This window comes from Heterodontus francisci, chromosome 18 (genome assembly GCF_036365525.1).
Source record: "Heterodontus francisci isolate sHetFra1 chromosome 18, sHetFra1.hap1, whole genome shotgun sequence".
Classification (NCBI taxonomy): domain Eukaryota; kingdom Metazoa; phylum Chordata; class Chondrichthyes; order Heterodontiformes; family Heterodontidae; genus Heterodontus; species Heterodontus francisci.
Window position 1 is genome coordinate 33,426,966 of NC_090388.1, and position 26,017 is coordinate 33,452,982.

Here is a 26,017-nt window from a genome sequence, read left to right on the forward strand (position 1 = left end):
CCAAGTGGTGTTCAACATGGAGAAGCACTGATTCATCAGCTGAGGGGGGCAGTAGGTGAATCAGCAGGAGGTTTCCTTACCCATGTTTGACCTGATGCTATGAGTCTTCAAGGGGTCTGGAGTCGATGTTGAGGACTCCCAGGACAATTCCCTCCTGACAGTATACCACTGTGCCGCCACCTCCTGCCGGTGGGACAGGACATAACCGGGGATGGTCATGGCGGTGTCTTGGACATTGTCTGTTAGGTCTGATTCGGTGAGTATGACAATGTCAGGCTGTTGCTTGACTAGTCTGTGGGACAGCTCTCCCAACTTTGGCACAAGCCCCCAGATGCCAGTAAGGAGGACTTTGCAGGGTCAACAGAGCTAGGTTGACCTATCAAACAAAATTTAACACCAAGCCATATAAGGAGATAATAGGACAGTTGAGCAAAAGCCTTGCCACAGAAGTAGGTTTAAAGAAATGTCTTAAAGGAGAAGAGAGTGGTAGAGAGGCGGAGAGACTTAGGGAAGGAATTCAAGAACCTAGCGCACATGCAACTCAAGGAGCACCGAGATGTCAGAGGGTTGTAGGCCTGGAAGAGGTTATAGAGGCCTACCGCTTGTTCGAAGTCCCCGCTATAACATTCGTTTGTCCTGAGGCAGGCTGCACTCAGAGAAACCAGCCATACTGAACACCTGTCAACAAAGAAGGTAACTAACTTACCTAAATGTAGAGCCGAGAAGAGCAGGTTTGCTCCTCCCAACCCCTCATTAAAAGGACGTGAATTTTGTCTTATCGAAGAACTCCGAGGCATTTACAACCGAAAAAGGCAAGAAAGCCAACTCAATAATTGAAAGAAAGGCTTGCATTTACATCGTGCCTTTCATGACTCCAGGACATCCCAAAGCACTTTACAGCCAATGAAGTATTTTGGAAATGTTATCACTGTTGTCACATAGGAAATGCAGTAGCCAATTTTGCACACAGCAGGCTCCCACAAATAAAATGTGAGAATAATCAGATCAGCTGTTTTAGTGATGTTGATTCAGGGATAAATATTAGCCAGGATGCCATAATAAGAGCATAAAATCATAAGAAATAGGATCAGGAGTAGGCCATTGGGCCCCTCGAGCTTGCTCTGCCATTCAATAAGACCATGGCTGATCTGATTGTGGCCTTAACTCCACTTTACTGCCGGCCCGCCATAACTGTTGACTCCCCTGTAGATCAAAAATCTATCTAACTCAGCTTGAATATATTCAATGACTGAGTCTCTACTGCTGTCTGGGGAAGAGAATTCCTAAGATTAACAACCCTCTGAGAAAAGAAATTCCTCCTCATTTCCATCTTAAGTGCGAGACCCCTTATTTTTAAACTGTGCCCCTCAGTTCTAGATTCCCCCACGAGAGGAAATATCCTCTCAGCATCTATCCTGTCAAGCCTCCTTGGAATCTTCATATGTTTCAATAAGATCACCTCTCAACCTTCTAAACTTCAATGAATATAGGCCCAAAATGCTCAACCTTTTTTCATAAGACAACACCTTCAGGGATAGCTGAAGATTTCCAATGATGGGGGAGTCCAGAACCAGGGGTCATAGTCTAAGGATACGGGGTAAACCTTTCAGGACTGAGATGAGGAGAAATTTTTTCACCCAGAGAGTGGTGAGCCTGTGGAATTCGCTACCACAGAAAGCAGTTGAGGCCAAAACATTGTATGTTTTCAAGAAGGAGTTAGATATAGCTCTTGGGTCTAAAGGGATCAAAGGGTATGGGGCAAAAGTGACAACAGGTTACTGAGTTGGATGATCAGCCATGATCATAATGAATGGCGGAGCAGGCTCGAAGGGTCGAATGGCCTACTCCTGCTCCTATTTTCTATGTTTCTATGTAACTCTCCTGCTCTTCTTCATAACAGTGTCATGAGATCTTTGTCCACCTGAGAGAGTAGATGGGGCCTCAGTTTAACCAAAGACAGTACCTCTGACAGTGCAGCGCTCTCTCAATACTGCACTGAAGTGTCAGCCTGGATTTTTGAACCCCCAGGAACAAACTCCAAAGTGAGCCTGAGGCTCGTGACACACAAGTAGGTCTCTGTGAGAGAACATTTCTGAAGATTTATAAAAAGGAATATTTTACTCCAAATAGTTTAATATTTTTATGGGTTTTTTAATGAAGCTAGTTTCTCCAGCATGTGACTGGACCTGCAAAATAAATGCACTGGCAGCCTCATATTAATTTGAAAGGTGAGCTTTTAAGTTCAAAGAATATCTGGACAAAGAGGTACTGAACTGGATAAACCTGCTGTGCAGATGTAAATGAGCACCCAAGCAAAAAAGTACCAATTATTTTCTTAAACTACATCTTCTTTATTGCTTGCTATCAATCAGAAGAAAGAAAATCGCCACGTTTATACCTCAAATGCTTGCTTGGCCTCGAGTTCCAGGTTGTATCAAAACAGTTTGCAAACAATTTGAGTATTATTAAAAATATAAAAGGGGTTCCTACCTTCGAAGATCAGGTTTGCACCTCCCTGGAACAGGAATGTCAGTCAATTCCAAAAGGTGTTCAAAGCAATTTATCTGAGATTGCCTCAATTTATTTCTCAAAGGATCCTGACAGCGCACAAAGAGGAGAATTTAATCTCATCATTATGGGCTGAGTGTGTTATGAAAAAGAAATAAATGATACATAAGTAACTTCTTTCACCATATGGGTAAAAGAAAAACTGTAAAAGCTATAAGTCAAAAATAAAAGAAGAAATGGCTTGAAATGCACAGCAGGTTGATCAGGATCTGAAAAAAGATAGGTTAATGGTTTGGGTGCAATCCTCCATCAGAACTGCCGCAGTTGGGTTGGAGAACCGTATGATAGAGGGTTGGTTGTCCAGTATGACTATGGCAGTTCTGATGAAGGATATAGCCAAACATTTCTCTTTTGACCTATTGAAGCTTTATATGCATTCCTGAGTCCTCAATTATTGCTATAAATAGCTAAAGTAAAATATCAAAGGTAAAACTTCAACCAGATCTGTCAGCGGTAGCTCAGTGAGTGCGTGCTTGCTCTGCATGCTAAACCGTGCAGACTAGGAAATTCTCAGGATGATCTTTGGTCTCTGCTGAATTAACTCATCTCAGTTGGCTTGGTGCAGCTGGTGGGACCTTACAACTGACCTCAATGTCACTAGGCCAAAGAAGGAAAAAATAGATAGGGTTCCTGTTCCTAATCACCATCGAGTGGTTCATTCTGAAAAGTGGTGAGTATACACACCTGTGTTCTCTTGGTAATTTTCTCGTCTGTGTGGCTCAGCATGCAGTGCTTTTATCCACTGATCTACCAATGGCATATTTATCCCTTTACACCTTACCTTCAATATTTCACTCTATCAATTGAAGTTTCAATTGCAACAAGCTCTTGAATTTTATCAATTACAATTCTGTAGCAGATTGAAGAAGAACAGATATAACCAGTCCAATCTATCCTCTCTAAAAGTGTGTGAAAGAGGCACATATATCTTGCTACAGAATATTTTTTGTCCAAATCCTGCTCTTTTGAGTCTCCTCCATTAATGGCCTCCACCAAACACAACATAAACAGAAAATTCTTTTATAATGGAAAAAAGTTTCAATTCTTTGCATTAACAACTAAGTGTGCAAACCTCTGGTTAAATTAGTTTTTGGAGGCAGCAAAAATAATTGTTGAGCGTGCAAGAAAGGCTGAAATACAATGAGCCATTCAATTAATTCTGTTCACATTGGCTATAATTGAGCAGGAACTGAGACAGCCTGAACTCATTTTGAGAGTTTTTATTGTCCCAAGCTTTGATGCGATCTTCCAAGGTAACAGTACCTTAGTAATGGCCTGGCAAGAGGAAGTGATACCCAGTTCTGAGACTGAAATGCTCGAATAGTGATATGTCTGGACCTGCTTCTCTAAAGCCTTCTACTCAGAGCTATAATGGGAGGAAGAACTCTTGATGCCTGATTTTAATCCCCACACCCCCAATCCCACAGCCCGACAGAAACAGTGTGGTTAAGATAGTGGGGGTGTTCCACCATGTTCCTGCACATTCTTGGCATCCCGCACCTTAACTTCCTTGAACAGGGATGGAAAGGCTACCTGCCCCAGAGGACCAGGGCTCTAATTTAATTGGCGACATTGTGTCCCAATTATGTTATCAGAAAGTACATGCCATTTTAATAGCCATTGACTAATAGCTACGCAATCTCTGACCCACCAGCAAGAGTCAGTGGTAGGCAACATCCTGGCCATACAAGGCCCAGGTAAGTTCACTTTGTCTTACTTGTTAAAGGTTCCTTGTTGGCCTCCCCCACTCCAGGCAGCTCCCAATGTTTGTGGATTTTCCTGAACCATCCCCCATTCCTTACTTACCTTGCTGGGGACCAATGGAGCAAACTGAAATTGTAGAATCATAGAAATTTACAGCACAAAAGGAAGCCAGTCAGCCCATTTTGGTTGTGCTGGCACTAAAACATCCATCCAGCCTAACCCCACTTTTCAGCTCTCAGTCCGTAGTCTTGTAAATTACTGCACTTCAAGTGTGATGAGGGTTTCTGCCTCTACCACCCTATCAGACAATGAGCTCTAGACCTCCACCACCCTCTGGGTGAATAAAATTTCTCAACTCCCCTCTAATCCTCCCACCAATTACATTATTTCTGTATCCCGTGGTTATTGACCTCTCTGCTAAGGGAAATAGAACCTTCCTATCCACTCTATCAATGCCCTTCATTATTTTATGCACCTCAATAAATTCTTCCCTCAGCTTCCTTTGTTCTAAAGAAAACTTCTCTAGCCTATCCTCATAGCTAAAATTCTCCATTCCTGGCAGCATCCTTGTAAATCCCTCTGTACCCTCTCCAGTGTGATCACAACTTTCCTGCAATGCAATGCTCAGAACTGTATGCAGTACTCTAGCAATGACCTAACTAAGCACATTGCATATATGGGATTGATCCACACAGATAAGGATAGTTAGAATATTGTGTCCAGTTTTCGGTGCCATACTTTAGCAAGAACATTAATGCCTTGGAAACAGTATAGAAGGGGTTTACCAAGATGATATCAAGGATGAGAGACTTTAGTTATCAGCGGAGGCTTGAGACACTGAAGCGTTTTTAATTAGACCAAAGAAGGTCTAAGAGGAGATCTGATAGAGATGTTCAAAATTCTGAAAGGTTTTGATAAGGTAAATAGGGTGAGCTATTTCCTAACTCACTTCTTGATTTCCCCAAAGCCTGTGTGATGGAATACTCTTCACTTGTCTGGATGAAAGCAGCTCCAAGAACATTCAAGAAGCTCAACACCATCCAGGACAAAGCAGCCCGCTTGATCGGCACACCATCCACCATCTTAAACATTCACCCCCTCCACCACTGGTGCACAGTGGCAGCAGCAGGTTCCATCTACAAGATGCAGTGCAGCAACTCACCAAGGATAGGGGATCGTCAGAACCTTCCAAACTCGTGGCCTCTACCACCTAGAAGAACAAGGACAGCAGACACATGGGAACAACACTAGCTGCAAGATCCCCTGTGAGTCACACACCATCCTGACATGGAAATATATCGCCGTTCCTTCACTGTTGCTGAGTCAAAATCCTGGAACTCCCTCCCTAACAGTGCTGTGGATGTACCAGCAGTTCAAGTATGCGGCTTACCAAATTTTTCTCAAGGGCATGAGCAATAAATGATGGGCAACAAATGCTGGCCTTGCCAGCAATGCTCACATCCCATGAATGGATAAAAAAAAAATCCGTGAGTTGGTACCTAGAGTGCATAAACTTAAGATCATCACCAAAAGAACAAAGAGAGAAGTTAAGTGATGGCTTTTATTACACATATGGAATGCCATAGCTTTCTTGGCCCCTCCACTCTCTCTGTGTTGTCAGACTGCTTGTCTGGCATCCAGTCCTGGATGATCTGAAATTTCCTCTAATTAAACACTAACAAGACTAAAGCCATTGCCTATGACTCCTGCCACAAATCCCATACCCTAGCCATTGATTCCATCCCCCTCCCTGGCCACTGCTTCAGTCTCAACCAGACTGTTCGCTACCTTGGTATCCTATTTGACCCTGACTTGAGCTGTGGACATAGCTTCTCCATCACAGAGACCACCTACGTCCACCTCCAGAACATCCCCCATCTCTGCCCTGTCCTTAATCCATCGCTGCTGAAATCCTCATCCATAGTTTTCCTACTTCCACACACAACTATTCCAATGTTCTGACCAGCTGCCCATCTTCCATCCTCCAAAATGTTGAGCTCATCCAAAACTCATATCCCTGTGCGGCCTTGCCCATCCTTATCGCCAAGACTTCTGCTTTCCTCCAACTCTGGCCTCTTGTGCATCTCCAACTTTCTTTGCCCACCATTGGAGGTGAAGCCTTCCGAACCCACAACCTCTACCACCTAGAAGAACTAGGGCAGCAGATGTATGGGAACACCACTACCTGCAAGTTCCCCTCCAAACCACACACCATCCTGACTTGGAATTATATTGCCGTTCCTTCACTGTTGCTGGGTTAAAATCCTAGAACTCCCTTCCTAACCGCACTGTGGGTGTACCTATCCCACATGGACTGCAGCAGTTCAAGAAGGCGGCTCACCATCACCTTCTCAAGGGCAAGTAGGGATGGGCAATAAATGCTGGTCTAGCCAGCAAAGCCCACATCCCATGAACGAATAAAAAAAAGTTGTTGAAGCCTTTAGTTCTAATATTTACCTTCCTAAACTTTCCTGCCTCTCTACTTTTTCTCCTCCTTTAAGGCACTCCTTTAAACCTAACTCTCACCAAGCTTTTAGTCAGCCATATGCAGGAATTTGGTCTGAATGAGGGTAAGGTTAGTTTCAGCATCTCTGTGCTAATTGAAATCGAGAGTTCTTGCATCTAACTCAGTTTTATTGGCAATGAATATCATCTTATTATCCTTTTGGCCAAGAATAGCGCCATGGCCTGAGAAACCTAAAAGAGATGGATGATAAAGCAGGCAGGGACTCCTAATGCTATGTTGCAACATTAACTTTTAATGCATAGCTTTCAATTACAACTGAAAGGACCATTGAGTGAGGTGTGTAATGAGCAGCCAATCTGCTACTGCCTGCTTTATGCTCCACAGAAGGTGAAAGTTCTGCTCCTGAAAGTGGAAAGAATGAAGTGATGGATGATTTACAATTTTCATAGATTCAAAAGACATTAAGTACTTAAAGGATTAAAACTAGCTCTTCTTTAGTTGAGACCACCATATGTAAATCAGGGTCCTGAGCCACAACTACCAAAAATGAGCTGACAATCATTAGTCTTCTGATTGATAACATTTTCAAAAGAAATGAAAATATTACAATTATCTTCATGTACTTCTTTCATTTGATTAAATGGAGTTGTTATTCAAATTGATAAACAAGTTCTTGGAAACATTGCAGTCACAAAATTCTCTACTTACCCCACTCCAAAATAATGAAGTATTGAAGCATATCTTACTTTTGTTGATGGGGATTAAACTATTGAAACATTGATGGTGTACTTACCGGCACAAAAAAACCAGCATAAACCCTAAACACATCATAAATAAGTCTCAGGTGCATTAGTCATATGTATATTGACTATAAGAGAATTAAGCAGCACAGTACCTTCTGCGCCTTGCGTTTATCTGCCCGTTGGTTCTGATGGTAGATACGGCTGAAGTTGGAGACAATCACAGGGACTGGTAAGGCAATAACCAACACACCACTTAAAGAACAGATAGAACCAAAAATCTTCCCAGCAATGGTCTTTGGTACCATATCACCATACCTGCACCAAAAAGAACAAATCATCAGAGTTTTAACAATAAGATAACCAGCAGGCTTTTAGAACAATATTTATAAATAAAAGATATACAGCAGATTACAGCAGTGTAATCAATTTCTGTCAGATATAGGAAGAACATTTACAATATGCATATCAGAGTCGCAAAAATCAACTTAATTTCAGTTTTGTTTAAAGTCTTTTTCCCACGCTTTGTTTCTATCAAAGTCTGACCAGCATGCCAAACAACGTGCACTTCTGTTCATTTTGTTCTTTAGGAAATTATAAAGAAAGGTTTTGTTAAAATAAAATGACAAGTTTGTTAAAAATATCTCTGAAAAGCAAGAAATTATTCTTTTACTCAGTCCTGCCAACTATTTATATTATGGATCTACAATATCTACTCCTTCAGATAATAACCACAGAACAAAAAGCACATTACTATAATTAGCCTAATAGCCATTATGGAGATATGGTTGCAGAGTGAGCAAGTGGGAACTAAATATTCCAGAATACTTGACTTTTAGAAGAGATAGGAAAATGGAATAAGTGGGGAGGGGGTGGGGGGGCGGTTGCCCTGATAATAAAAGATGTGATAAAGGCAGTAGAGAGAAGGGACGTTAGCTAGGAAAATCAAGATGTAGAAGCAGTTTGGGCGGAGCTATGAAACAAGAGCTGGAGTTGTTTATAGGCTCCCTAACAATAATTGTAGTGTCAGGCAGAGTGTAAATCAAGAAATTAAAGGTGCCATGTACAAGGGTAATACAGTAACCATGAGGGACTTTAATTTCCATATAGGCTGGGCAAACCAAATTTGCAGTAATAGTGTGGAGAACGAGTTAATGGAATGTATACAAGAGAGTTTCCTAGATCAGTATGTCAAGTACCAACTAGGAAAAAGACTATTTTAGATCTAGTATTGCGCATTGGTTTGAATCTTCTAGAATTCCATAAATTCTAGAACAGTTCCCATATGGATTGGAAGGTTGCAAAAGTAATCCCATTATTCACAAAAGGAGGAAGAGAGAGAAGGCAGGGAAAGAAAGGCCAGTTAGCCTGATATCAGTAGTAGGGAAAATACTAGAAACTATTATTAGGGATGTGGTAACAGAGCATTTAGAGAATCATAATATGATTGGGGAGAGTTATGAAAGGGAAATTGTGCTCGACAAATCCTCTGGAGTTTTTGAGGTTGTAGTTAGCAGGATGGATAAGGGGGAACCAGTGGATTTTCAGAAAGCACACAGGAGGTTATTACCCAAATATAAGGAGTATGGGGATTGGGGATGATATATTAGCATGGATTGAGAATTTGTGATGGACAGAAAACGGAGTAGGAATAAATTGATCATTTTCAGGTTGGCAAGCTGTAACTAGCAGGATACCACAAGGATCAGTGCTTGAGCCTCAGCTATTTACAATCTACATCAATGACTTAGATGAGGGGATCGAGTGTAATGTATCCAAGTTTGCTGATGATACAAAGTTAGGTGGGAAAGTAAGCTATGAGGAGGATGCAAAGAGGCTGCAAAGGGATATAGACAGGTTAGGTGAGTGAGCAAGAACATGGCAGATGGAATATAATGTGGCAAAGTGTGAAGTTATCCACTTTGGAAAGAAAAATAGAAAAGCAGAAATGGTGAGAGACTGGGAAATATTAGGATTCAGAAGGAGCTGGGTGTCATTGTACACGAATCACAGAAAGTTAACATACAGCTACAGCAAAGCAATTAGGAAAGCAAATGGTATGTCCCTTTATTACAAAAGGGATTGGAGTAAAAGAGTGAAGAAGTCTTACTACATTTTATAGGGGCTTGGTGAGACCACAACTAGAGTATTATGTACAGTTCTGGTCTCCTTACCTAAGGAAGGGTATATTTACCTTAGAGGGAGTGCAACAAAGGTCCACTAGATTGATTGCTGGGATGAGGCAATGGTCCTATGAGGAGAGATTGACTAGTCTAGCCTTATAGTTCCTGTAATTGAGAAGAATGAGATGTGATCTCATTGAAGCATATAACATTCTTAAGGGGCTTGGTAGGGTAGATGCTGGGAGGATTTTTACCCTGGCTGAGGGTGGTAGGTGGGGTCTAGAACTAGGGATCACAGTCTCAGAATAAGGGATCTACCATTTAGAACTGAAATTAGAAATTTCTTCACTCAAAGGGTTATGGATCTTTGGAATTCTCTACTGCAGAGGGCTCCAGATACTCAGTTGTTGAGTATGTTCAAGATAGAGATCAATAAACTTTTGGATACTAAAGGGATTAAGGGATATGCGGATAGTGCAGGAAGGTGGAGCTGAGGTAGACGATCAACCATGATTGTGTTGAATGGTGGAGCATGCTCAAAGGGCTGAATGGTCTACTGCTACTCCTATTTCTTATTAATGTACACATTTTAAAGATAGCTTCCTTTTGGACACAGGAGGAGCTTTTGCCTCTCTATAGAAGTTGTTTTCTAATCCCAAGTAATTCCAACTATCCTGATTGTTAGAGAAATCTCCAAGCTGGTTTGTGAAGAAGACAGTGAGACTAGGATGCTTTGTTGTAGATTGTTTATTGCTTGTCACAGAGTTTACTTCAGCTCTCCAAATACCACCACCAGCCAGTGCTGGCTGGCTCTTCTTTCTCTATACACACTTGAATACAATTAACTAATTAATACCCAATACCTGTTCACCCCATTATCTTGAACTACCAGATATTTATCATCCATAATAAAAAAACAAATAGACACATTTTTCTTTACATTATTTCTCATTTCTTTTCTTTCCAACATTTCTTTTATACTCGCGAGATCAATCCTCAACCTCTTCTGCCACACCTTTTGTTGAATGGGCATTGCCCCAGAGAAAATGGTTATCAATATAACAATCTATAGGAAAACTCTTCTCCAATTGCCCCTTATACAAGAGTTCCTTCAAAATACTCGATAAATACATACCCATTTCTATCGCTTCTATCAGTGCAAGTGTCTCAGCAGCTAAGGTGCTTTTAACTAGCCTCTTTATTTTCTTCGATTCCCAAGCTAATGGACAACATTTACCATTTCTTCCCACCAAAAATATAACAAACCCTGCTGCGCTCGAATAACCATCGGCAAGATTAGCATGTGAGGCGTCACTAAAAATGACCAATTGCATCTCTTCTGAGTCACCCAACGCTGGAAACTGGAGTGTACATGTTTCAAAACTCAATCTCTTCAATGTCTTATTTTTTTTGCAGCACTTCCCCAACAGTAGCATGTTTCAGCCTGGTGCTCAATTCTAATACATCATAGCAAGCATCCGGCCTAGTCTGTGTGCACAACCAGTTCAACTGCCTGATTAAGCTCCTTAACTGGTCTACTTCTTCCTTGGTTGCAGAGTTTCCTTTTGTGAGGATCGAGCCTGATTTACTGGGATCCTCTTAACATTCTCTAAGTAAGACTGCTGATTTAGGGTTTCCCCCAACTTAGTCTGCCTAATATTCAGCCCTATAAATTAAAAGCTCCAGAAGCCGCACTTCCAATTTTAAATTCCTGCAGAACTTTATCTGCCATAACTTTCTCAAATGCCTCAGATCCTCCCCACAGAAAATCGTCCACACGCATCAAGAAAATGCCTGCTAGTTTTTCTACAAAGTACCAATAAAACATTGCCAGATCCACAATTAGTTGAATACAACCAGCTTTTAGGGTTGGCTGACTCTTCTTTATATATACACACTTGAATACAATTAACTAATTCACACCTCAACACCTGTTAACCCTATTATCGTAAACTACCAGATATTTATCATCCATTAACAGAACTTCAGACCCTAACACTGATAACATGTTTCAGATCTTTCAGGTGGGAGAATCTCAATTCCAAATTCAGAATAATTCAGCCTGGAGTGTACTTCAAGACAGCAATGCATCTTGGGATTGAGATGGCAGTAATAACCTGGCAGAATGATGTAATCTGAACTCTTTTCTGTGTTACATTAAGGGATAATACACACTCCTGAATGTGCATTATCCTTTACTAAAATCTGCAGGTTAGTAACTTCCACTTTGAAATGGTATCAGGTAATTTTATAAAACAGCATGTGGCTCAAATTAAATGAATTTATATGAAAAGGGCATGACTGATCCAGTAAAATAGCATATCGTATAATTATAAATAGAGATGTGTGGACAGAACTGGTGTCATTACATAATTGTAATACGATTCGTGTAAGGCTCCCAAGGATAGCGTTATGCATGCCTGACTATGATCAGACATGTTTGGTATTCCTACATGTGTGTCATTTCAGATATAATTTTATTTCTGTTGGAGATGATACATTATTGATAATTACTGCAACAGTTATCCAGGTATAATCAGGAATATCATACTGAGTAATACATTAGCCTCAACCAATCTTACTTACAGTGGTAGAGATGGTCTACTGCACCATCCACTGATTACATACATTAATTAACTATGGACTTGGTTTCTTCATCAAAAGGTTTTAGTTCTAATGCTACCGTTTAGCATCTTCCCCTTTTATAGCCAGTTAACATTCCTAATGTACCATACAAGAGAAATGATTTTGTGTGAATTGTCTAAATAGACAACATGAACAAGAAAAGTCAATTGCAGTGGCTATTAGCTTCCACTGGAGGGGTACATGACCTGCAGTTGAAGATGTCTGGAACGGCTGGCAATCTGGGAAAGAAATGCTGATGAAGACCCTGCCAGTGATTGCCAAGCTTGGCCAACTGGACAGGAAGGCCACATGGCTGTGTTTGGGGAGCCCGTCCACGGCGGCAATCAGGCGGAAGAGCGGCCACATGGTCCCGGCAGCGGCTCCCGCTCACTCGGCGACTCCGCGCTGTTTCCACACAAACTTTTCCCACAAGTCCAGCTTGGCTCCCGGATCCCCATCCCAGTAGCAGTACATCATTCTAAAAGGGACAATGGTGGGAGCTGATGAAATGTTTTATTACCTGCACCCCTCCCCCACCCCCGCTCCCAGCTCACCCCCCTCGCACCCCCTTCCCCCCAACCCCCTTGCACCATCTTCCCCTCGCACCCCCTTCCCCTGCACCCCTCTCCCCAGCTCCCCTCGCACCCCCTTCCCACCGCACCCCTCCTTCTCGCACCCCCTCCCCCCCACCGGCATCCACCTACCCCTGTGTAGGGGCACTAACAACCCCACTGCCTTGTGGGCATCTCGGGAGAGACCAAGGCTAAGGGAGTAAACCCTAACAGAAAATCCAGAGCGGAACCCCGATGGCGGTCATCTGTCACCTTTGGCATGTTTCCGGGAGTTCCTGCAGCCATACCGGTGCCAAACATCGTGCTCTGCACTCCTTTGGACCCCACCAGGAGGGCCGAGAGGGAGGTTTCGACGCTTGAGCAACTCACAACCTCCATACATCCGCCCAGGCATGCGCCATGGAGAGGTCACTCTATAGTCGCCTCACAGCGACCAAGTCAACATGGAAGGCAGCAGTTACGGGTTATAAGTCCAGCTCAGTTGGCGTAGAGATTGGGCGCCACGGGTTTCCTTTGTCGGTGGGCGAGGTCATTGCATCTCACTGGACAGCTACCGCCCACTTCAAACCGGACAGTCCCCGGTCAGTAAGGTTGTGTTCCGCCACAGTCCACCTGCTTCAATGGGTGCTTGGAGCTCAGGGTCATTGCCCGACAAGTGGACTGTAACACCGCACCAAACAGCACGACCAAAAAAGGAAAGAAGGTATCAGCCCTTCGTTTTGCAAGCTGGAACGTCAGAACTATGTGTCCTGGCCTGTCGGAAGACCTTACACAAATCAACGATTCTCGGAAGACCACCATCATCAACAACGAGCTCAGTAGACTCAATGTGGACATTGCAGCACTTCAGGAGACATGCCTTCCTGCGAGCAGATCTCTAAGAGAGCAAGACTACACCTTCTTCTGGCAGGGTAGGGATCCTGAAGAACCAAAACAGCATGGAGTGGGCTTCGCCATCAGAAACTCTTTGCTCAGCATGATAGAGCCACCCTCAAATGGCTCGGAACGCATACTATCCATCCGACTGTTCACCTCCGGTCTAGTACACCTACTCAGCATCTATGCTCCAACACTCTGCTCCCCACCTGAAGCTAAAGACCAGTTCTACGAGGAACTCCATAATATCATTAGCAGCATCCCCAACACCGAACACCTGTTCCTGCTGGGGGACTTTAATTTCAGGGTTGGGGCCGACCATGACTCATGGCCCTCCTGCCTTGGGCGCTATGGCATTGGTAGGATGAATGAGAATGGACAGAGACTGCTTGAGTTGTGTACCTATCATAACCTCTGCATCACCAACTCATTCTTTCACACTAAACCCTGTCACCAGGTTTCTTGGAGGCACCCAAGATCACGTCGTTGGCACCAGCTGGACCTCATCGTCACAAGGCGAGCCTCTTTAAACAGCGTTCAAATCACATGCAGCTTCCACAGTGCGGACTGTGACACCGACCACTCCCTGGTGTGCAGCAAGGTTAGCCTCAAACCAAAGAAGCTGCATCACTCCAAGCAGAAGGGCCGCCCGCGCATCAACACTAGCAGAATTTCCCATCCACAGCTGTTACGTAAGTTTCCAAATTCACTTCAAAAAGCCCTTCAAAACACTCCCACAGGGAATGCAATGACCAAGTGGCCCACATCAGAGACGCCACCGATGACTCAGCAATGACCACCTATGACAAACGTGTGAAGCGGAATGCAGACTGGTTTCAATCTCACATTGAAGAGCTGGAACCTGTCATAGCCGCTAAGCACATTGCACTGCTGAACTACAAGAAAGCCCGCAGCGAGTTAACATCCGTAGCACTTAAAGCAGCCAGAGGTGCTGCACAAAGAACAGCCAAGCGCTGTGCAAATGACTACTGGCAACACCTATGCAGTCATATTCAACTGGCCTCTGACACCGGAAATATCAGAGGAATGTATGATGGCATTAAGAGAGCTTTTGAGCCAACCATCAAGAAGATTGCCCCCCTCAAAACTAAATCAGGGGACACAATCACTGACCAACGCAAGCAAATGGACCGCTGGGTGGAACACTACCTAGAACTGTACTCCAGGGAAAATGTTGTCACTGAGACCACCCTCAATGCAGCCCAGTCTCTGCCAGTCATGGATGAGCTGGACGTACAGCCAACAAAATCGGAACTCAGTGATGCCATTGATTCTCTAGCCAGCGGAAAAGCCCCTGGGAAGGAGGGCATTACCCCTGAAATCATCAAGAGTGCCAAGCCTGCTATACTTTCAGCACTGTACGAACTGCTTTGTCTGTGCTGGGACGAGGGAGCAGTACCACAGGACCGCTATGCCAATATCATCACCCTCTATAAGAACAAGGGTGACCACGGTGACTGCAACAACTATCGTGGAATCTCCCTGCTCAGCATAGTGGGGAAAGTCTTCACTCGAGTCGCTTTAAACAGACTCCAGAAGCTGGCTGAGCATGTCTACCCTGAGGCTCAGTGTGGCTTTCGAGCAGAGAGATCCACCATTGACATGCTGTTCTCCCTTCGCCAGCTACAGGAGAAATGCCGTGAACAACAGATGCCCCTTTACATTGCTTTCATTGATCTCACCAAAGCCTTTGACCTCGTCAGCAGACGTGGTCTCTTCAGACCACTAGCAAAGATTGGATGTCCACCAAAGCTACTAAGTATCATCACCTCATTCCATGACAATATGAAAGGCACAATTCAGCATAGCGGTGCCTCATCAGACCCGTTTCCTGTCCTGAGTGGCGTGAAACAGGGCTGTGTTCTCGCACTTACACTGTTTGGGATCTTCTTCTCCCTGCTGCTCTCACATGCGTTCAAGTCTTCAGAAGAAGGAATGTTCCTCCACACAAGATCAGGTGGCAGGTTGTTCAACCTTGCCCGTCTAAGAGAGAAGACCAAAGTACGGAAAGTCCTCATCAGGGAACTACTCTTTGCTGACGATGCTGCATTAACATCTCACACTGAAGAGTGTCTGCAGAGACTCATCGACGGATTGCGGCTGCCTGCACCGAATTTGGCCTAACCATCAGCCTCAAGAAAACGAACATCATGGGACAGGACTTCAGAAATGCCCCATCCATAAATATCGGCGACCACACTCTGGAAGTGGTTCAAGAGTTCACCTACCTAGGCTCAACTATCACCAGTAACCTGTCTCTCGATGCAGAATTCAACAAGCGCATGGGAAAGGCTTCCTCTGCTATGTCCAGACTGGCCAAGAGAGTGTGGGAAAATGGCGCACTGACACAGAACACAAAAGTCCGAGTGTATCAAGCCTGTGTCCTCAGTACCTTGCTCTGCGGCAGCGAGGCCTGGACAACGTACATCAGCCAAGAGCGACATTTCAATTCATTCCATCTTCGCTGCCTCCGGAGAATCCTTGGCATCAGGTGGCAGGACCGTATCTCCAACACAGAAGTCCTCGAGGCGGCCAACATCCCCAGCATATACACCCTACTAAGCCAGCGGCGTCTGAGACGGCTTGGCCATGTGAGCCGCATGGAAGAAACAGGATCCCCAAGGACACATTGTACAGCGAGCTCGTCACTGGTACCAGACCCACCGGCCATCCTTGTCTCCGCTTTAAAGACGTCTGCAAACGCGACATGAAGTCCTGTGACATTGATCACAAGTCATGGGAGTCAGTTGCCAGCGATCGCCAGAGCTGGCGGGCAACCATAAAGGCGGGGCTAAAGCGTGGCGAGTTGAAGAGACTTGGCAGTTGGCAGGAAAAATGACACAAGCGCAAGGAGAGAGCCAACTGTGTAACAGACCCGACAAACAATTTTATCTGCAGCACCTGTGGAAGAGTCTGTCACTCTAGAATTGGACTTTATAGCCACTCCAGGCGCTGCTTCACAAACTACTGACCACCTCCAGGCATTTACCCATTGTCTCTCGAGACAAGGAGGCCAAAGAATATAACCAAAAAATAAGCATGGCTATTGCAAGTCAATCTCACGGAGATGAGTTTATTACATAATACAGTATTTATCTTTACACTTTAATGGCTGATGCAGTAATTGGCAAAGATATGTCACCTCTTCCTAGCCATACAGGCTATTCAGAATTTTATTAAGGGGCACTGTAGTATGGCACATGATGCCCATCAGTCACTTGTTGGAATTTTCAACATAAAGCGCATAACATTTGAATTGCCAGACACATGCACTTCTGCTCTTCCTGGCCTGCAACAATAAATTAAACTTCCCTGCTGGTCTCCTCTTGGACCAGCAGCTGATAGGGACACCCATCACTGTCCTAAAATGACAACTGGTGTCCTGTGTACACCATAGGACCCCGAGAAGCTTATTAAAAGAGGTTAACACAGGAGAGTAGGCCCTGGGGTGAGAGGGACAGCTGCATCGTTGGCAGGAATGATTGGTTCATGCCCACCATTTTCATGGTGCTACTGCCTGTTTGCACCAGGTGGGAGGCCTCAAAATCTCCCCCAGATGGGTGGAACTTTCAACTTTGATGAGGAAGCAAATCAGGCGATAGCGGATTGACTGCTTGCTTAACATCCCGCCTGATTTTCTTTTCTGGTAACTTCATTGGAGTAAAATAGGTGACCAATCCAATACCCGTCAAAGCTGAAAACTTTGCCCAATAATTCAATATCATGTATAAACTTTAACTTGGATATCAACTGAGAAGAAGAGGTCAGTGACAAGGGGGCATAGATTTAAAGTGATTGGTAGAAAGATTAAAGGGGAGATGAGGAAAAAGTTTTTCACCCAGAGGGTTGTAGGAGTCTGGAACTCACTGCCTGAAACTGTCGTAGAGACAGAAACCCTCAAGTCATTGAAAAAGTGTCTGGATATGCAGCTCAAGTGCTGCAGGGTTACGGGCCAAATGATGGAAGGTGGGATTAGGCCGGGTGGCTCGTTTTTTGACTGGCACAGACACAATGGGCCAAGTGGCCTCTTTCTGTGCTGTAAACTTTCTATGATTCTAAACAAAAGTCATTTGAAATATTGTATACGTATTCTCACAATTTATAACTTGTCTAGTGGTTACCTCAAACTTTGAAAAAAGCAAATTTTGTGATTTGGAATGTTAAGATACAGTGAAAACAAAAAGACTATTAATTTTGAGGTGCTGTAGTTGAGTAAATAGAGCATATAATGTGGAAATGATTTATATTTCATGACTGACCTGACCTGATAATTCAAGACTAACATAGTAGTGAATTAAAGTTAGCAGCGCTACATGATATCCCACAGCTTGGAACAATGAAATCTGTTCAATGCATAAATTAGGCAACAAATTAAAATGATAAAAATTAGGCTGAAATATTAATTTTAAAATGCCAGTATGTTGACGTGCAGATTGTGGATGAGTTTCAGTAATGGCAGGAAGAAATGTTCTTTCTTATAGTGTCTCTGCTTTCAGCTGCCATATCATTTACACAAAATATGGAAAATCTCATGGAAATACTACCATATGTGCCATTAATTTCTGATATAAATCTCTGATTTATGTGATTTATTTTGGTGCAATGACTCAGGACTCATTTCCAATCTCCAATCAGTCTCCAGAACAAGCCCTGTTACTCAGTTAATGCTTTCAAATAAGAGTATTTTTTATCATGTCTCACCGTTTGTCTCAAAATTCTCTCATTGCAAGTATAAACACATATTAAAAATAAAGAATTTGGAAAAGAACAGAACCACAGAGGTGGTAATGCCACTAACTTTACTAATGACTTTTATTTACAAATATTCTTTAACTATTTAGCATACAGGAAGGTCAAAGAGCTAGACACTTAAACTAGCTTCATGACAAATGATTAAAAAGTAATTAAGGCTGTGCTTGCCCATAATTTGAACTTTTTACTTTAGGATTATTTTATTATCTAGCCTCAATTCCTCGTACCACCCCCAGTTCATTGCTTACCTTGAGGGGGTGGGTTTTCTGGGACTGGAGGCAAAATGTCGCATTTCTGTGCCTAGGTTTTAAAATGCAGAGAAGGTTAAGGCTCCAGTCAGAGGGTTAGTTATTACTTGGTTGCATCAAAAGTACTTTAAAAAAAATCTGCAAATGGAATGCATTTTTCAAATACTTGAGGATAAGACGCTGCTAGAATTTAACTTGTACATCCCTTTAAATAAATATATAATTTTATGATATAAAAAGATTAGAGTTATGAAAACTCTCCCTGCAGACTACTAACATGGCATAAATGTCAATAATGATCAGAATTAGGCTGTTGTACAACTAATTGTTGTAGGGCGGCACAGTGGCGCAGTGGTTAGCACCGCAGCCTCACAGCTCCAGGGACCCGGGTCGATTCTGGGTACTGCCTGTGTGGAGTTTGCAAGTTCTCCCTGTGTCTGCGTGGGTTTTCTCCGGGTGCTCCGGTTTCCTCCCACAAGCCAAAAGATTTGCAGGTTGATAGGTAAATTGGTCGTTATAAATTGTCACTAGTATAGGTAGGTGGTAGGGAAATATAGAGACAGGTGGGGATGTTTGGTAGGAATATGGGATTAGTGTAGGATTAGTATAAATGGGTGGTTGATGTTCGGCACAGACTTGGTGGGCCGAAGGGCCTGTTTCAGTGCTGTATCTCTAATCTAATCTAAAAAAAAAAAATTTTAAGATCAAAATCTGCATGTGCAGCAGAAAGTAGAATTTTCCATCTGGTGATGAAAATTTATTAGACGTAGAGTGTTTCACTGTTAATCTCCATTTAATTCCAATTCTATGGCCCAGATTTTGTGGTTGCAATGATGGTGAAACATTACAACTGTGAAACTGACAGCAAGTTCTGGTGATGGCACATGAGTAGGTAAAAGCGGGAATCCATACGTTTCTGTCAATGATGCCCTGCTACTCCACAGGGTTCCCTGTTAAAGTCTCTGCAGAGGGCAATCTTTAGAAATCACCTGAATTCATGTGAACTTCCCCTTTTTCATCACTGTAGCATCACTGTAAAAAAAAAGGCTACATCTTGTTCAATGAAGTGTAACTGGGTTTTTAATGGAGCACTAAGCCATAACTGCTACTGAACAATCTCCCTGGCCTTGAAAAACTATTTTGATATTTGTGAAATGTCAAATTTCTACATTAGGATACAAATAATAATTTTAAAACATTATGATATTTCAGCTTCTACCTTATTCCCATGAGTATGTCCCAATCTTTATTTTGTTTTCTGTAACATTTATAAAAACTGAATGATAATCAGTGCATTTTACTTTCTGGTTTGCTGTCTTTGAGAATTCTTCAATGCAACTGGCTACTTAATGACATCACTATTGCTGGATACCTGGACATCCCCTAGGCTTGGCATCATAATCAAACTAACTTTGGGAAAGGTAAAATCCACACCATAGAGACCACTAGGTCATTGTGGGCAGCTTTCTTCGAAGTCAGGGTTGAGCTCTATCACTTCACTGCTGAATGCAAATTCTGGACCAATAGCTATGCACGTAAAACTAACAGGATGTAATACTGATATAGATTTATTGCAGGGACTTGCCATTATGTGAATATCTGATATAACTCCCTCCACTATAATCTTTGAAATTAAGTGCCATAATCAAGTGCCTTATACATATAGTATATAATATACTTACTGTAATACTTTATGGATCTGAGATACCAGTCTTTTGCTTCCTTGTAAAACATCTATTTCTCCTTTTTATAGTTTATATAATATGAAATGTAAATGTGTTGTATTATGTATAAAGGAATACTGTAAGTTACATGTCACAGTTCCAAGTTATGTGCATCCATGCTCGTTTTTAAGAAGGCTGTCAGCAGCAAGGTATCTGCATTGTGTTTTTTTTTGATATCTTAGATTAACTTATTTGTATACAATTTGTTTTTCACAATCCTGCAACCATCAAAAAACAAGTCTCAACTTTCCTGTCATTCCAACGATTATTAATTAAATTTGTAATTTCTACTAGTGCAATGAATTTTTCAGTTACTGTCACTAACTGCCACTGTTTACTGAAGTTTGTTGCTTGGCTTCAAATCAGTCAATGATGAGGTTGTTGCAAGCATGACACAAATCAGAAATGTAATAGTATCAAATAACAGAATGGAATGTTTTATTCAAAAAATGTAATATGTTTTGCTGCATGAGAATTTGCATTTATATTTAATATTACAGGAATATACATTTTTGTTATTGTATACATGTTAAGTAGTTCTAATATTTTCTGGTTTGTATGTTCTGTCACTGTTGTTCAGATTAATCTTCTAGACAAGATAGTAAGAATACTTGGAGCGCTCAAAATTCAGATGGATGATACATAGGTGAATTAGAATTTTAGACCTACGAGGGCCTCTTCTAGTCCTTTTATGTTTCACACTAGCCTCAAGCCATTGCAAATGCGACCCTGGCCAAACATAATTTTACACATATCAGACACCACTGTTTTGTAATTGAAAGCTATAGAAGCATGCTGCAAAACAAACACAAGTCATAATCTGAAAATAAAAGTAACCTTAAAAAATTAACAGCAGCAGTTGTTTCCTCCTGGACTAATTTCACCATATAACAATTTCATGGCAGTAAGTGTTCTTTCATCAGTTCCTAGCAGATTCCCCCATGACATTACTCACTGATAATCTCAGGTCTGGAGCATAGTTGTGATGTTAAGCTGTTAACTTTGCCTTTGACGCTTAAATAGGCAAATCTGGGTATGATAGCATAGTGGTTATGTTACTGGATTAGTAATCCAGAGGCTTACACTAATTATCTTAAGACCGGAGTTCAAATTCCACCATGGTAGCTGGATAATTTCTTTAAAAATCTGGAATACAAAGCCAATGACTATGAAACTGCTGGATTGTCATAAAAACCCATCTGGTGTACATATGCATAAGTCATTGAAGATGGCAGGACAGGTTGAGAGAGTGGTTAATAAAGCATACAGTATCCTAGGGTTTATTAATAGGGGTAAAGAGTACAAGAGCAAGGACGTTACGTTGAACTTGTATAAGACACTAGTTTGGCCTCAGCTGGAGTATTCTGTCCAGTTCTGGGTGTCACACGTTAGGAAAGATGTGAAAGCATTGGAGAGAGTACAGAAGATTCACAAGAATGGTTCTAGGGATGAGGAACTTCAGTTATGAAGACAGATTGGAGAAGCTGGAACTGTTTTCCTTATAGAAAAGGCTGAGAGCTGATTTGATAGATGTATTCAAAATCATGAGGGGTTTGGACAGAGTAGATAGGGAGAAACTGTTCCCACTCATGAAAGGATTGAGAACAAGAGGGCACAGATTTAAAGTAATTGGCATAAGAAGCAAAAGTGACAAGAGGAAAAACTTTTTCACACAGCAAGTGGTTAAGGTCTGGAATGCACTGCCTGAGAGTGTGGTGCAGGCAGGTTCAATTGAGGCATTCAATAGGGAATTAGACTGCTATCTGAAAAGGAAGAATGTATAGGGTTACAGGGAGAAGGCAGGGAAATGGCACTAGGTAAATTGCTCATTCGGAGAGCCAATGCAGACAAGATGGGCTGAATGGCCTCCTTCTGTGCTGCAACAATTTAGTGATTCTGTGGATGATTTAATACACTTTTAAACTGCTCATCTCAATCACAGAGCAATTGTCAGCTATCTGTAAACATCAGCCCCCTGATCAATGATAGGCTTTCTTCTTTTTCAAAAGATTGGGCTGAATTTTATCCGGGTGCTGCACTCCACGGTGGCGCCATTTAAACTCAGCGGGGTGCCCGCATTTAGCGGTCGCCACAGTGCCCTCGTGATATTACACGCAAGGGCTCATTAGCATCACTGCGTCGAGCTGCCACCCACCCCCCCCCCCCCATATTACGTGGGGAGAGGCGGGATATTCGGCACAGTGAGAGACATTTTGACAGCTGTGCAGCAGATGTTGGGGCCCTATTTAAAGCGCCCCAGCCTCTGCTTCCTGACAACTTTCAAAGAAATACTTAACTGACTGCTGAAGAGTGGGGCTGCTGTCAATCTGGTTGCAATGCAGAAAGTGCTGGAGAAACTCAGTAGGTCAGGCAGCATCTGTGGAGAGAGAAGCAGAGTGAACTTGAACAAGTTCACAAACCTGAAAGTTAACTCTGCTTCTCTCTCCACAGATGCTGCCTGACCTGCTGAGTTACCCCAGCACTTTCTGCTTTGCTGCCACATACTTACCCTGCTGTGTCCCAGTGTCCTATGAAGTTGCAATCCTCTTCTTCCACTCAAGTGTAACATTCCTTCTTGTAGGCGTGCCACACCTGGGTGAATAATCTTAATTTTGTACATTCCATGACGTGAGACTTAAATATCCCACAAAAGGCAAATCCACAAAAGAAATAAAACTATAATTGATAAATAATTATCTATTATGAGCATCTAATCATCTGACTGTGAAAAGCCGCAGACTTATATGCATTTGGAATCTGTATTCTCTGCTAACTGTTATGTGAAAATACAGATAACTGCAATTATATGATCTTTGTTAAAAAAAACAGGAAAATATGTTCATATTCTAACTGCATTGCCAACTAGGAATATTACACCGATAAATATGATCAGCTGCTGTAGAAGCAAAGTGTTCATGAACACGTGTCGATGTGTAATAGTTGCAAAATCTTGACAACAGCACAAATTTCCTCACTAGTCCTGCATTACTTTTTAAACATGTGCAAGACAAACTTTGCAGCCAGAAGTTACAGCTGTTACATGGTGGAGTTAACTTTTTATTTAAAGAACCACACCAAAAGCCGAGGATTGCAGAGGGGTACTCCAGGGTGGCCCCACAATTCAGCTATGCCTCCCTGCTCACACTCCGCCAGGCTGTGCGGGCAAGGTGGGAAGTCCTTTTCACAAAGCGACGAAAAGAAGAGGCCCTCCCACCTGAACAAGGCAGTTTAGCTGGAGATAGCAGAGGAGGTAAATAGCCGTGGCGCCATCCGCTGTCAAGGGGTCCAATGCTGGAAGGGAATGAACAAGCACTCCTCCAGCCAGCCGGAGCCTGCTAGGCCTCGTGTGCAAAGGGTATGAGTGCCAAAGTTATCAACAGCCAAAGGGCAATCAGATCAGCAGCCTTCCTCCAGTTGGGCTGCTAGTGCAGCGGTTGCACCAAGAAGGGGCAACTTCTCCATTTCCAGAGAACACACCAACACAAATGGGAATGCACGGGTGTCATAGCAATATAAATACATCTTTCACTAAATTTTCCTCACCAACATGTGTGTCCTTTTCTCCGTGCGAATGATGTGTGTCAGCATGTTGTACCAATGTCACATCCCTTTGCACCGTTGGCCCTTCAGGAGAGCCAACATATGCAATAACATCATTGCCATGCCACCCTTACTCATGAGCATCTCCACGGATGCAGTGATTTGGACATTGGCTCAGTCAGCTGCTGCCTCTAATGGTTTACACAGGGATGCTGCAGATGTGGACTGGTACACAGCAGGTGAGCAAGGGTGATGTGTGGGTTGCAGAGCTCATATCGGTTCCTATGGAGGCAGCCTTTGTCTGATAAGCTACTGTTGTATATCCCTAGCTCACTGCTAGCCCTGCTTGCAGTGCCTGGGTGCCATCTGCCCTCCCATGGGTCTTTCATGTTGTAGGTCTTCAGTGTCCTCACAGTCTAAGGAGGAATCCTGTTGACGTCTCTCCCCATCATGCCAGGCCTGGCCGGTTCCTATTGGGTGTGTAGCTGCACAGAACCGCAAAGAAAGGAGCTGGCCTTTTTGTCCTGTAGTACAGGGCATCACCCTATCCATCCAGGCATTGGGAGTGCTCTTTCAGCATGCCGATCTCCTACTCAATGGTGGCTCTTGTAGTTCAGTACTGGCATTGTATTTTCTCCTCTGCAGCAGTGATGGGGTCTCTCACTGGTGTCGGGAGCCATGTCTGCAAAGGATAGCCCTGATCTCCAAGAAGCCACCCCTCCATCTGAGCCAGTTCAGTGAACAGCGGTGGCAGCTGGGACTGGCACAGGTCCCAGGTGTCATGGCAGCTGCCTGAGAAGCGGTCACAGATTTGCATGAAGCATCTGCGGTGATCACATACCAGCTTCACTTAGATTGAGAGGATTCCTTTAATGGTGACGTCTGCAGGTGGTAGATTAACGGGAGGCCTGATGGCCCCATGAATGCAGTCTATGAACATCATAAGCTATGGTTCTCCGGCAATGGTGCTGAAATCAATGGCCCAATGGGCCTGGCTGCGAGAGTCTGTCCTGAAGCGGACATACTCACTGGCCCTCCGGTGCAGGGCATTGGTGACTTCCCCACAAAGGTCTCCGGTGGGTCCTTAAAAAGCTGCATAGGCATCAGGCTTGAGAGCTGCTGCCACTATGAGGACCAAAGGCATAGGATGTTCACTGGAGCCCATGGGCTGCAGGTCATCTTTGAGCAGGGCACAGAGATGTGTCACCACCCTCTCTACATGCGCAATCGCCTCTGACACTGGTGCTCGAACATCTGATGGCATGTCATGTGGGGCCTGTAGATGCACGACAATCATAATAGCGAGCTCCCCTTGAGAGCTGTTGCTCACGACTGGAGGCCTCTACATGGATCGTACCTGCCTGTTGATTTTCCCTCTGGCGCATACGGATCCTCAGGAGCAGAGAATCACACAATGTAGGATGAGCCATACCTATTTCCATGTGATAAATAACGTCGAACCCTTCATGTATTTGAAGGTTCCTAACAGGGCAGTGATTGGTGTTGACGGGTATATCAGCTGCTTTCATGGATCAACTATGTGGCGTTCCACGGCATTGTCCATCTTGGCCAACACTCAGAGTGGCACAGCATGACCACATCAAGATCCTACCAGCTGAATCGATTGCTCCCACCATCCATATAACCTACATGTTCCTACCCCCTCTGGCACCCTCCCCACACACAGGGTGCCTAGTGTGCCATTGCTCCTTCACAAACACAAACAAACGCAGAACGTACATTGCTTATGAAGGGAGGGTACACAGTAGCTCCCTTCATGCCTGCAGAGCTTTCCCTCCAATAATCCCAGACCGCCTCCCTCCTCCCTTTAAGAATGCAGAGCTGCGATCCCTGTAATCCCCCTCCTTCCTTCCAGTATGCAGAGTGCGACCCCTGTAATCCCCTCTCCCTCTAAGAATGCAGAGTGAGACCTCTGAGTATTCTCCCTCCCTCCTCCCTTCCAGTATGCAGAGCGAGACCCCTGAGCTCCACCCCCCAGTATGCAGAGTGCAACCCCTGTAATGCCTCCCTCCCTCCTCCCTTTAAGAATGCCGAGT

At 43.5% G+C, this 26,017-nt stretch overlaps 1 protein-coding gene across 2 annotated transcripts in view; it reads right to left on the reverse strand.

Annotated features, from left to right (window-relative positions):
• Window positions 1–26,017, reverse strand: part of kcnd2 (potassium voltage-gated channel, Shal-related subfamily, member 2) — a 513,722-nt gene that overhangs the window by 31,766 nt on the left and 455,939 nt on the right. For both annotated transcript variants that reach the window (XM_068051228.1, XM_068051227.1), the window contains exon 2: window positions 7,635–7,797. In XM_068051228.1, coding sequence (XP_067907329.1) covers window positions 7,635–7,797 — 163 coding nt within the window. The remainder of the gene's footprint in view (window positions 1–7,634; window positions 7,798–26,017) is intronic.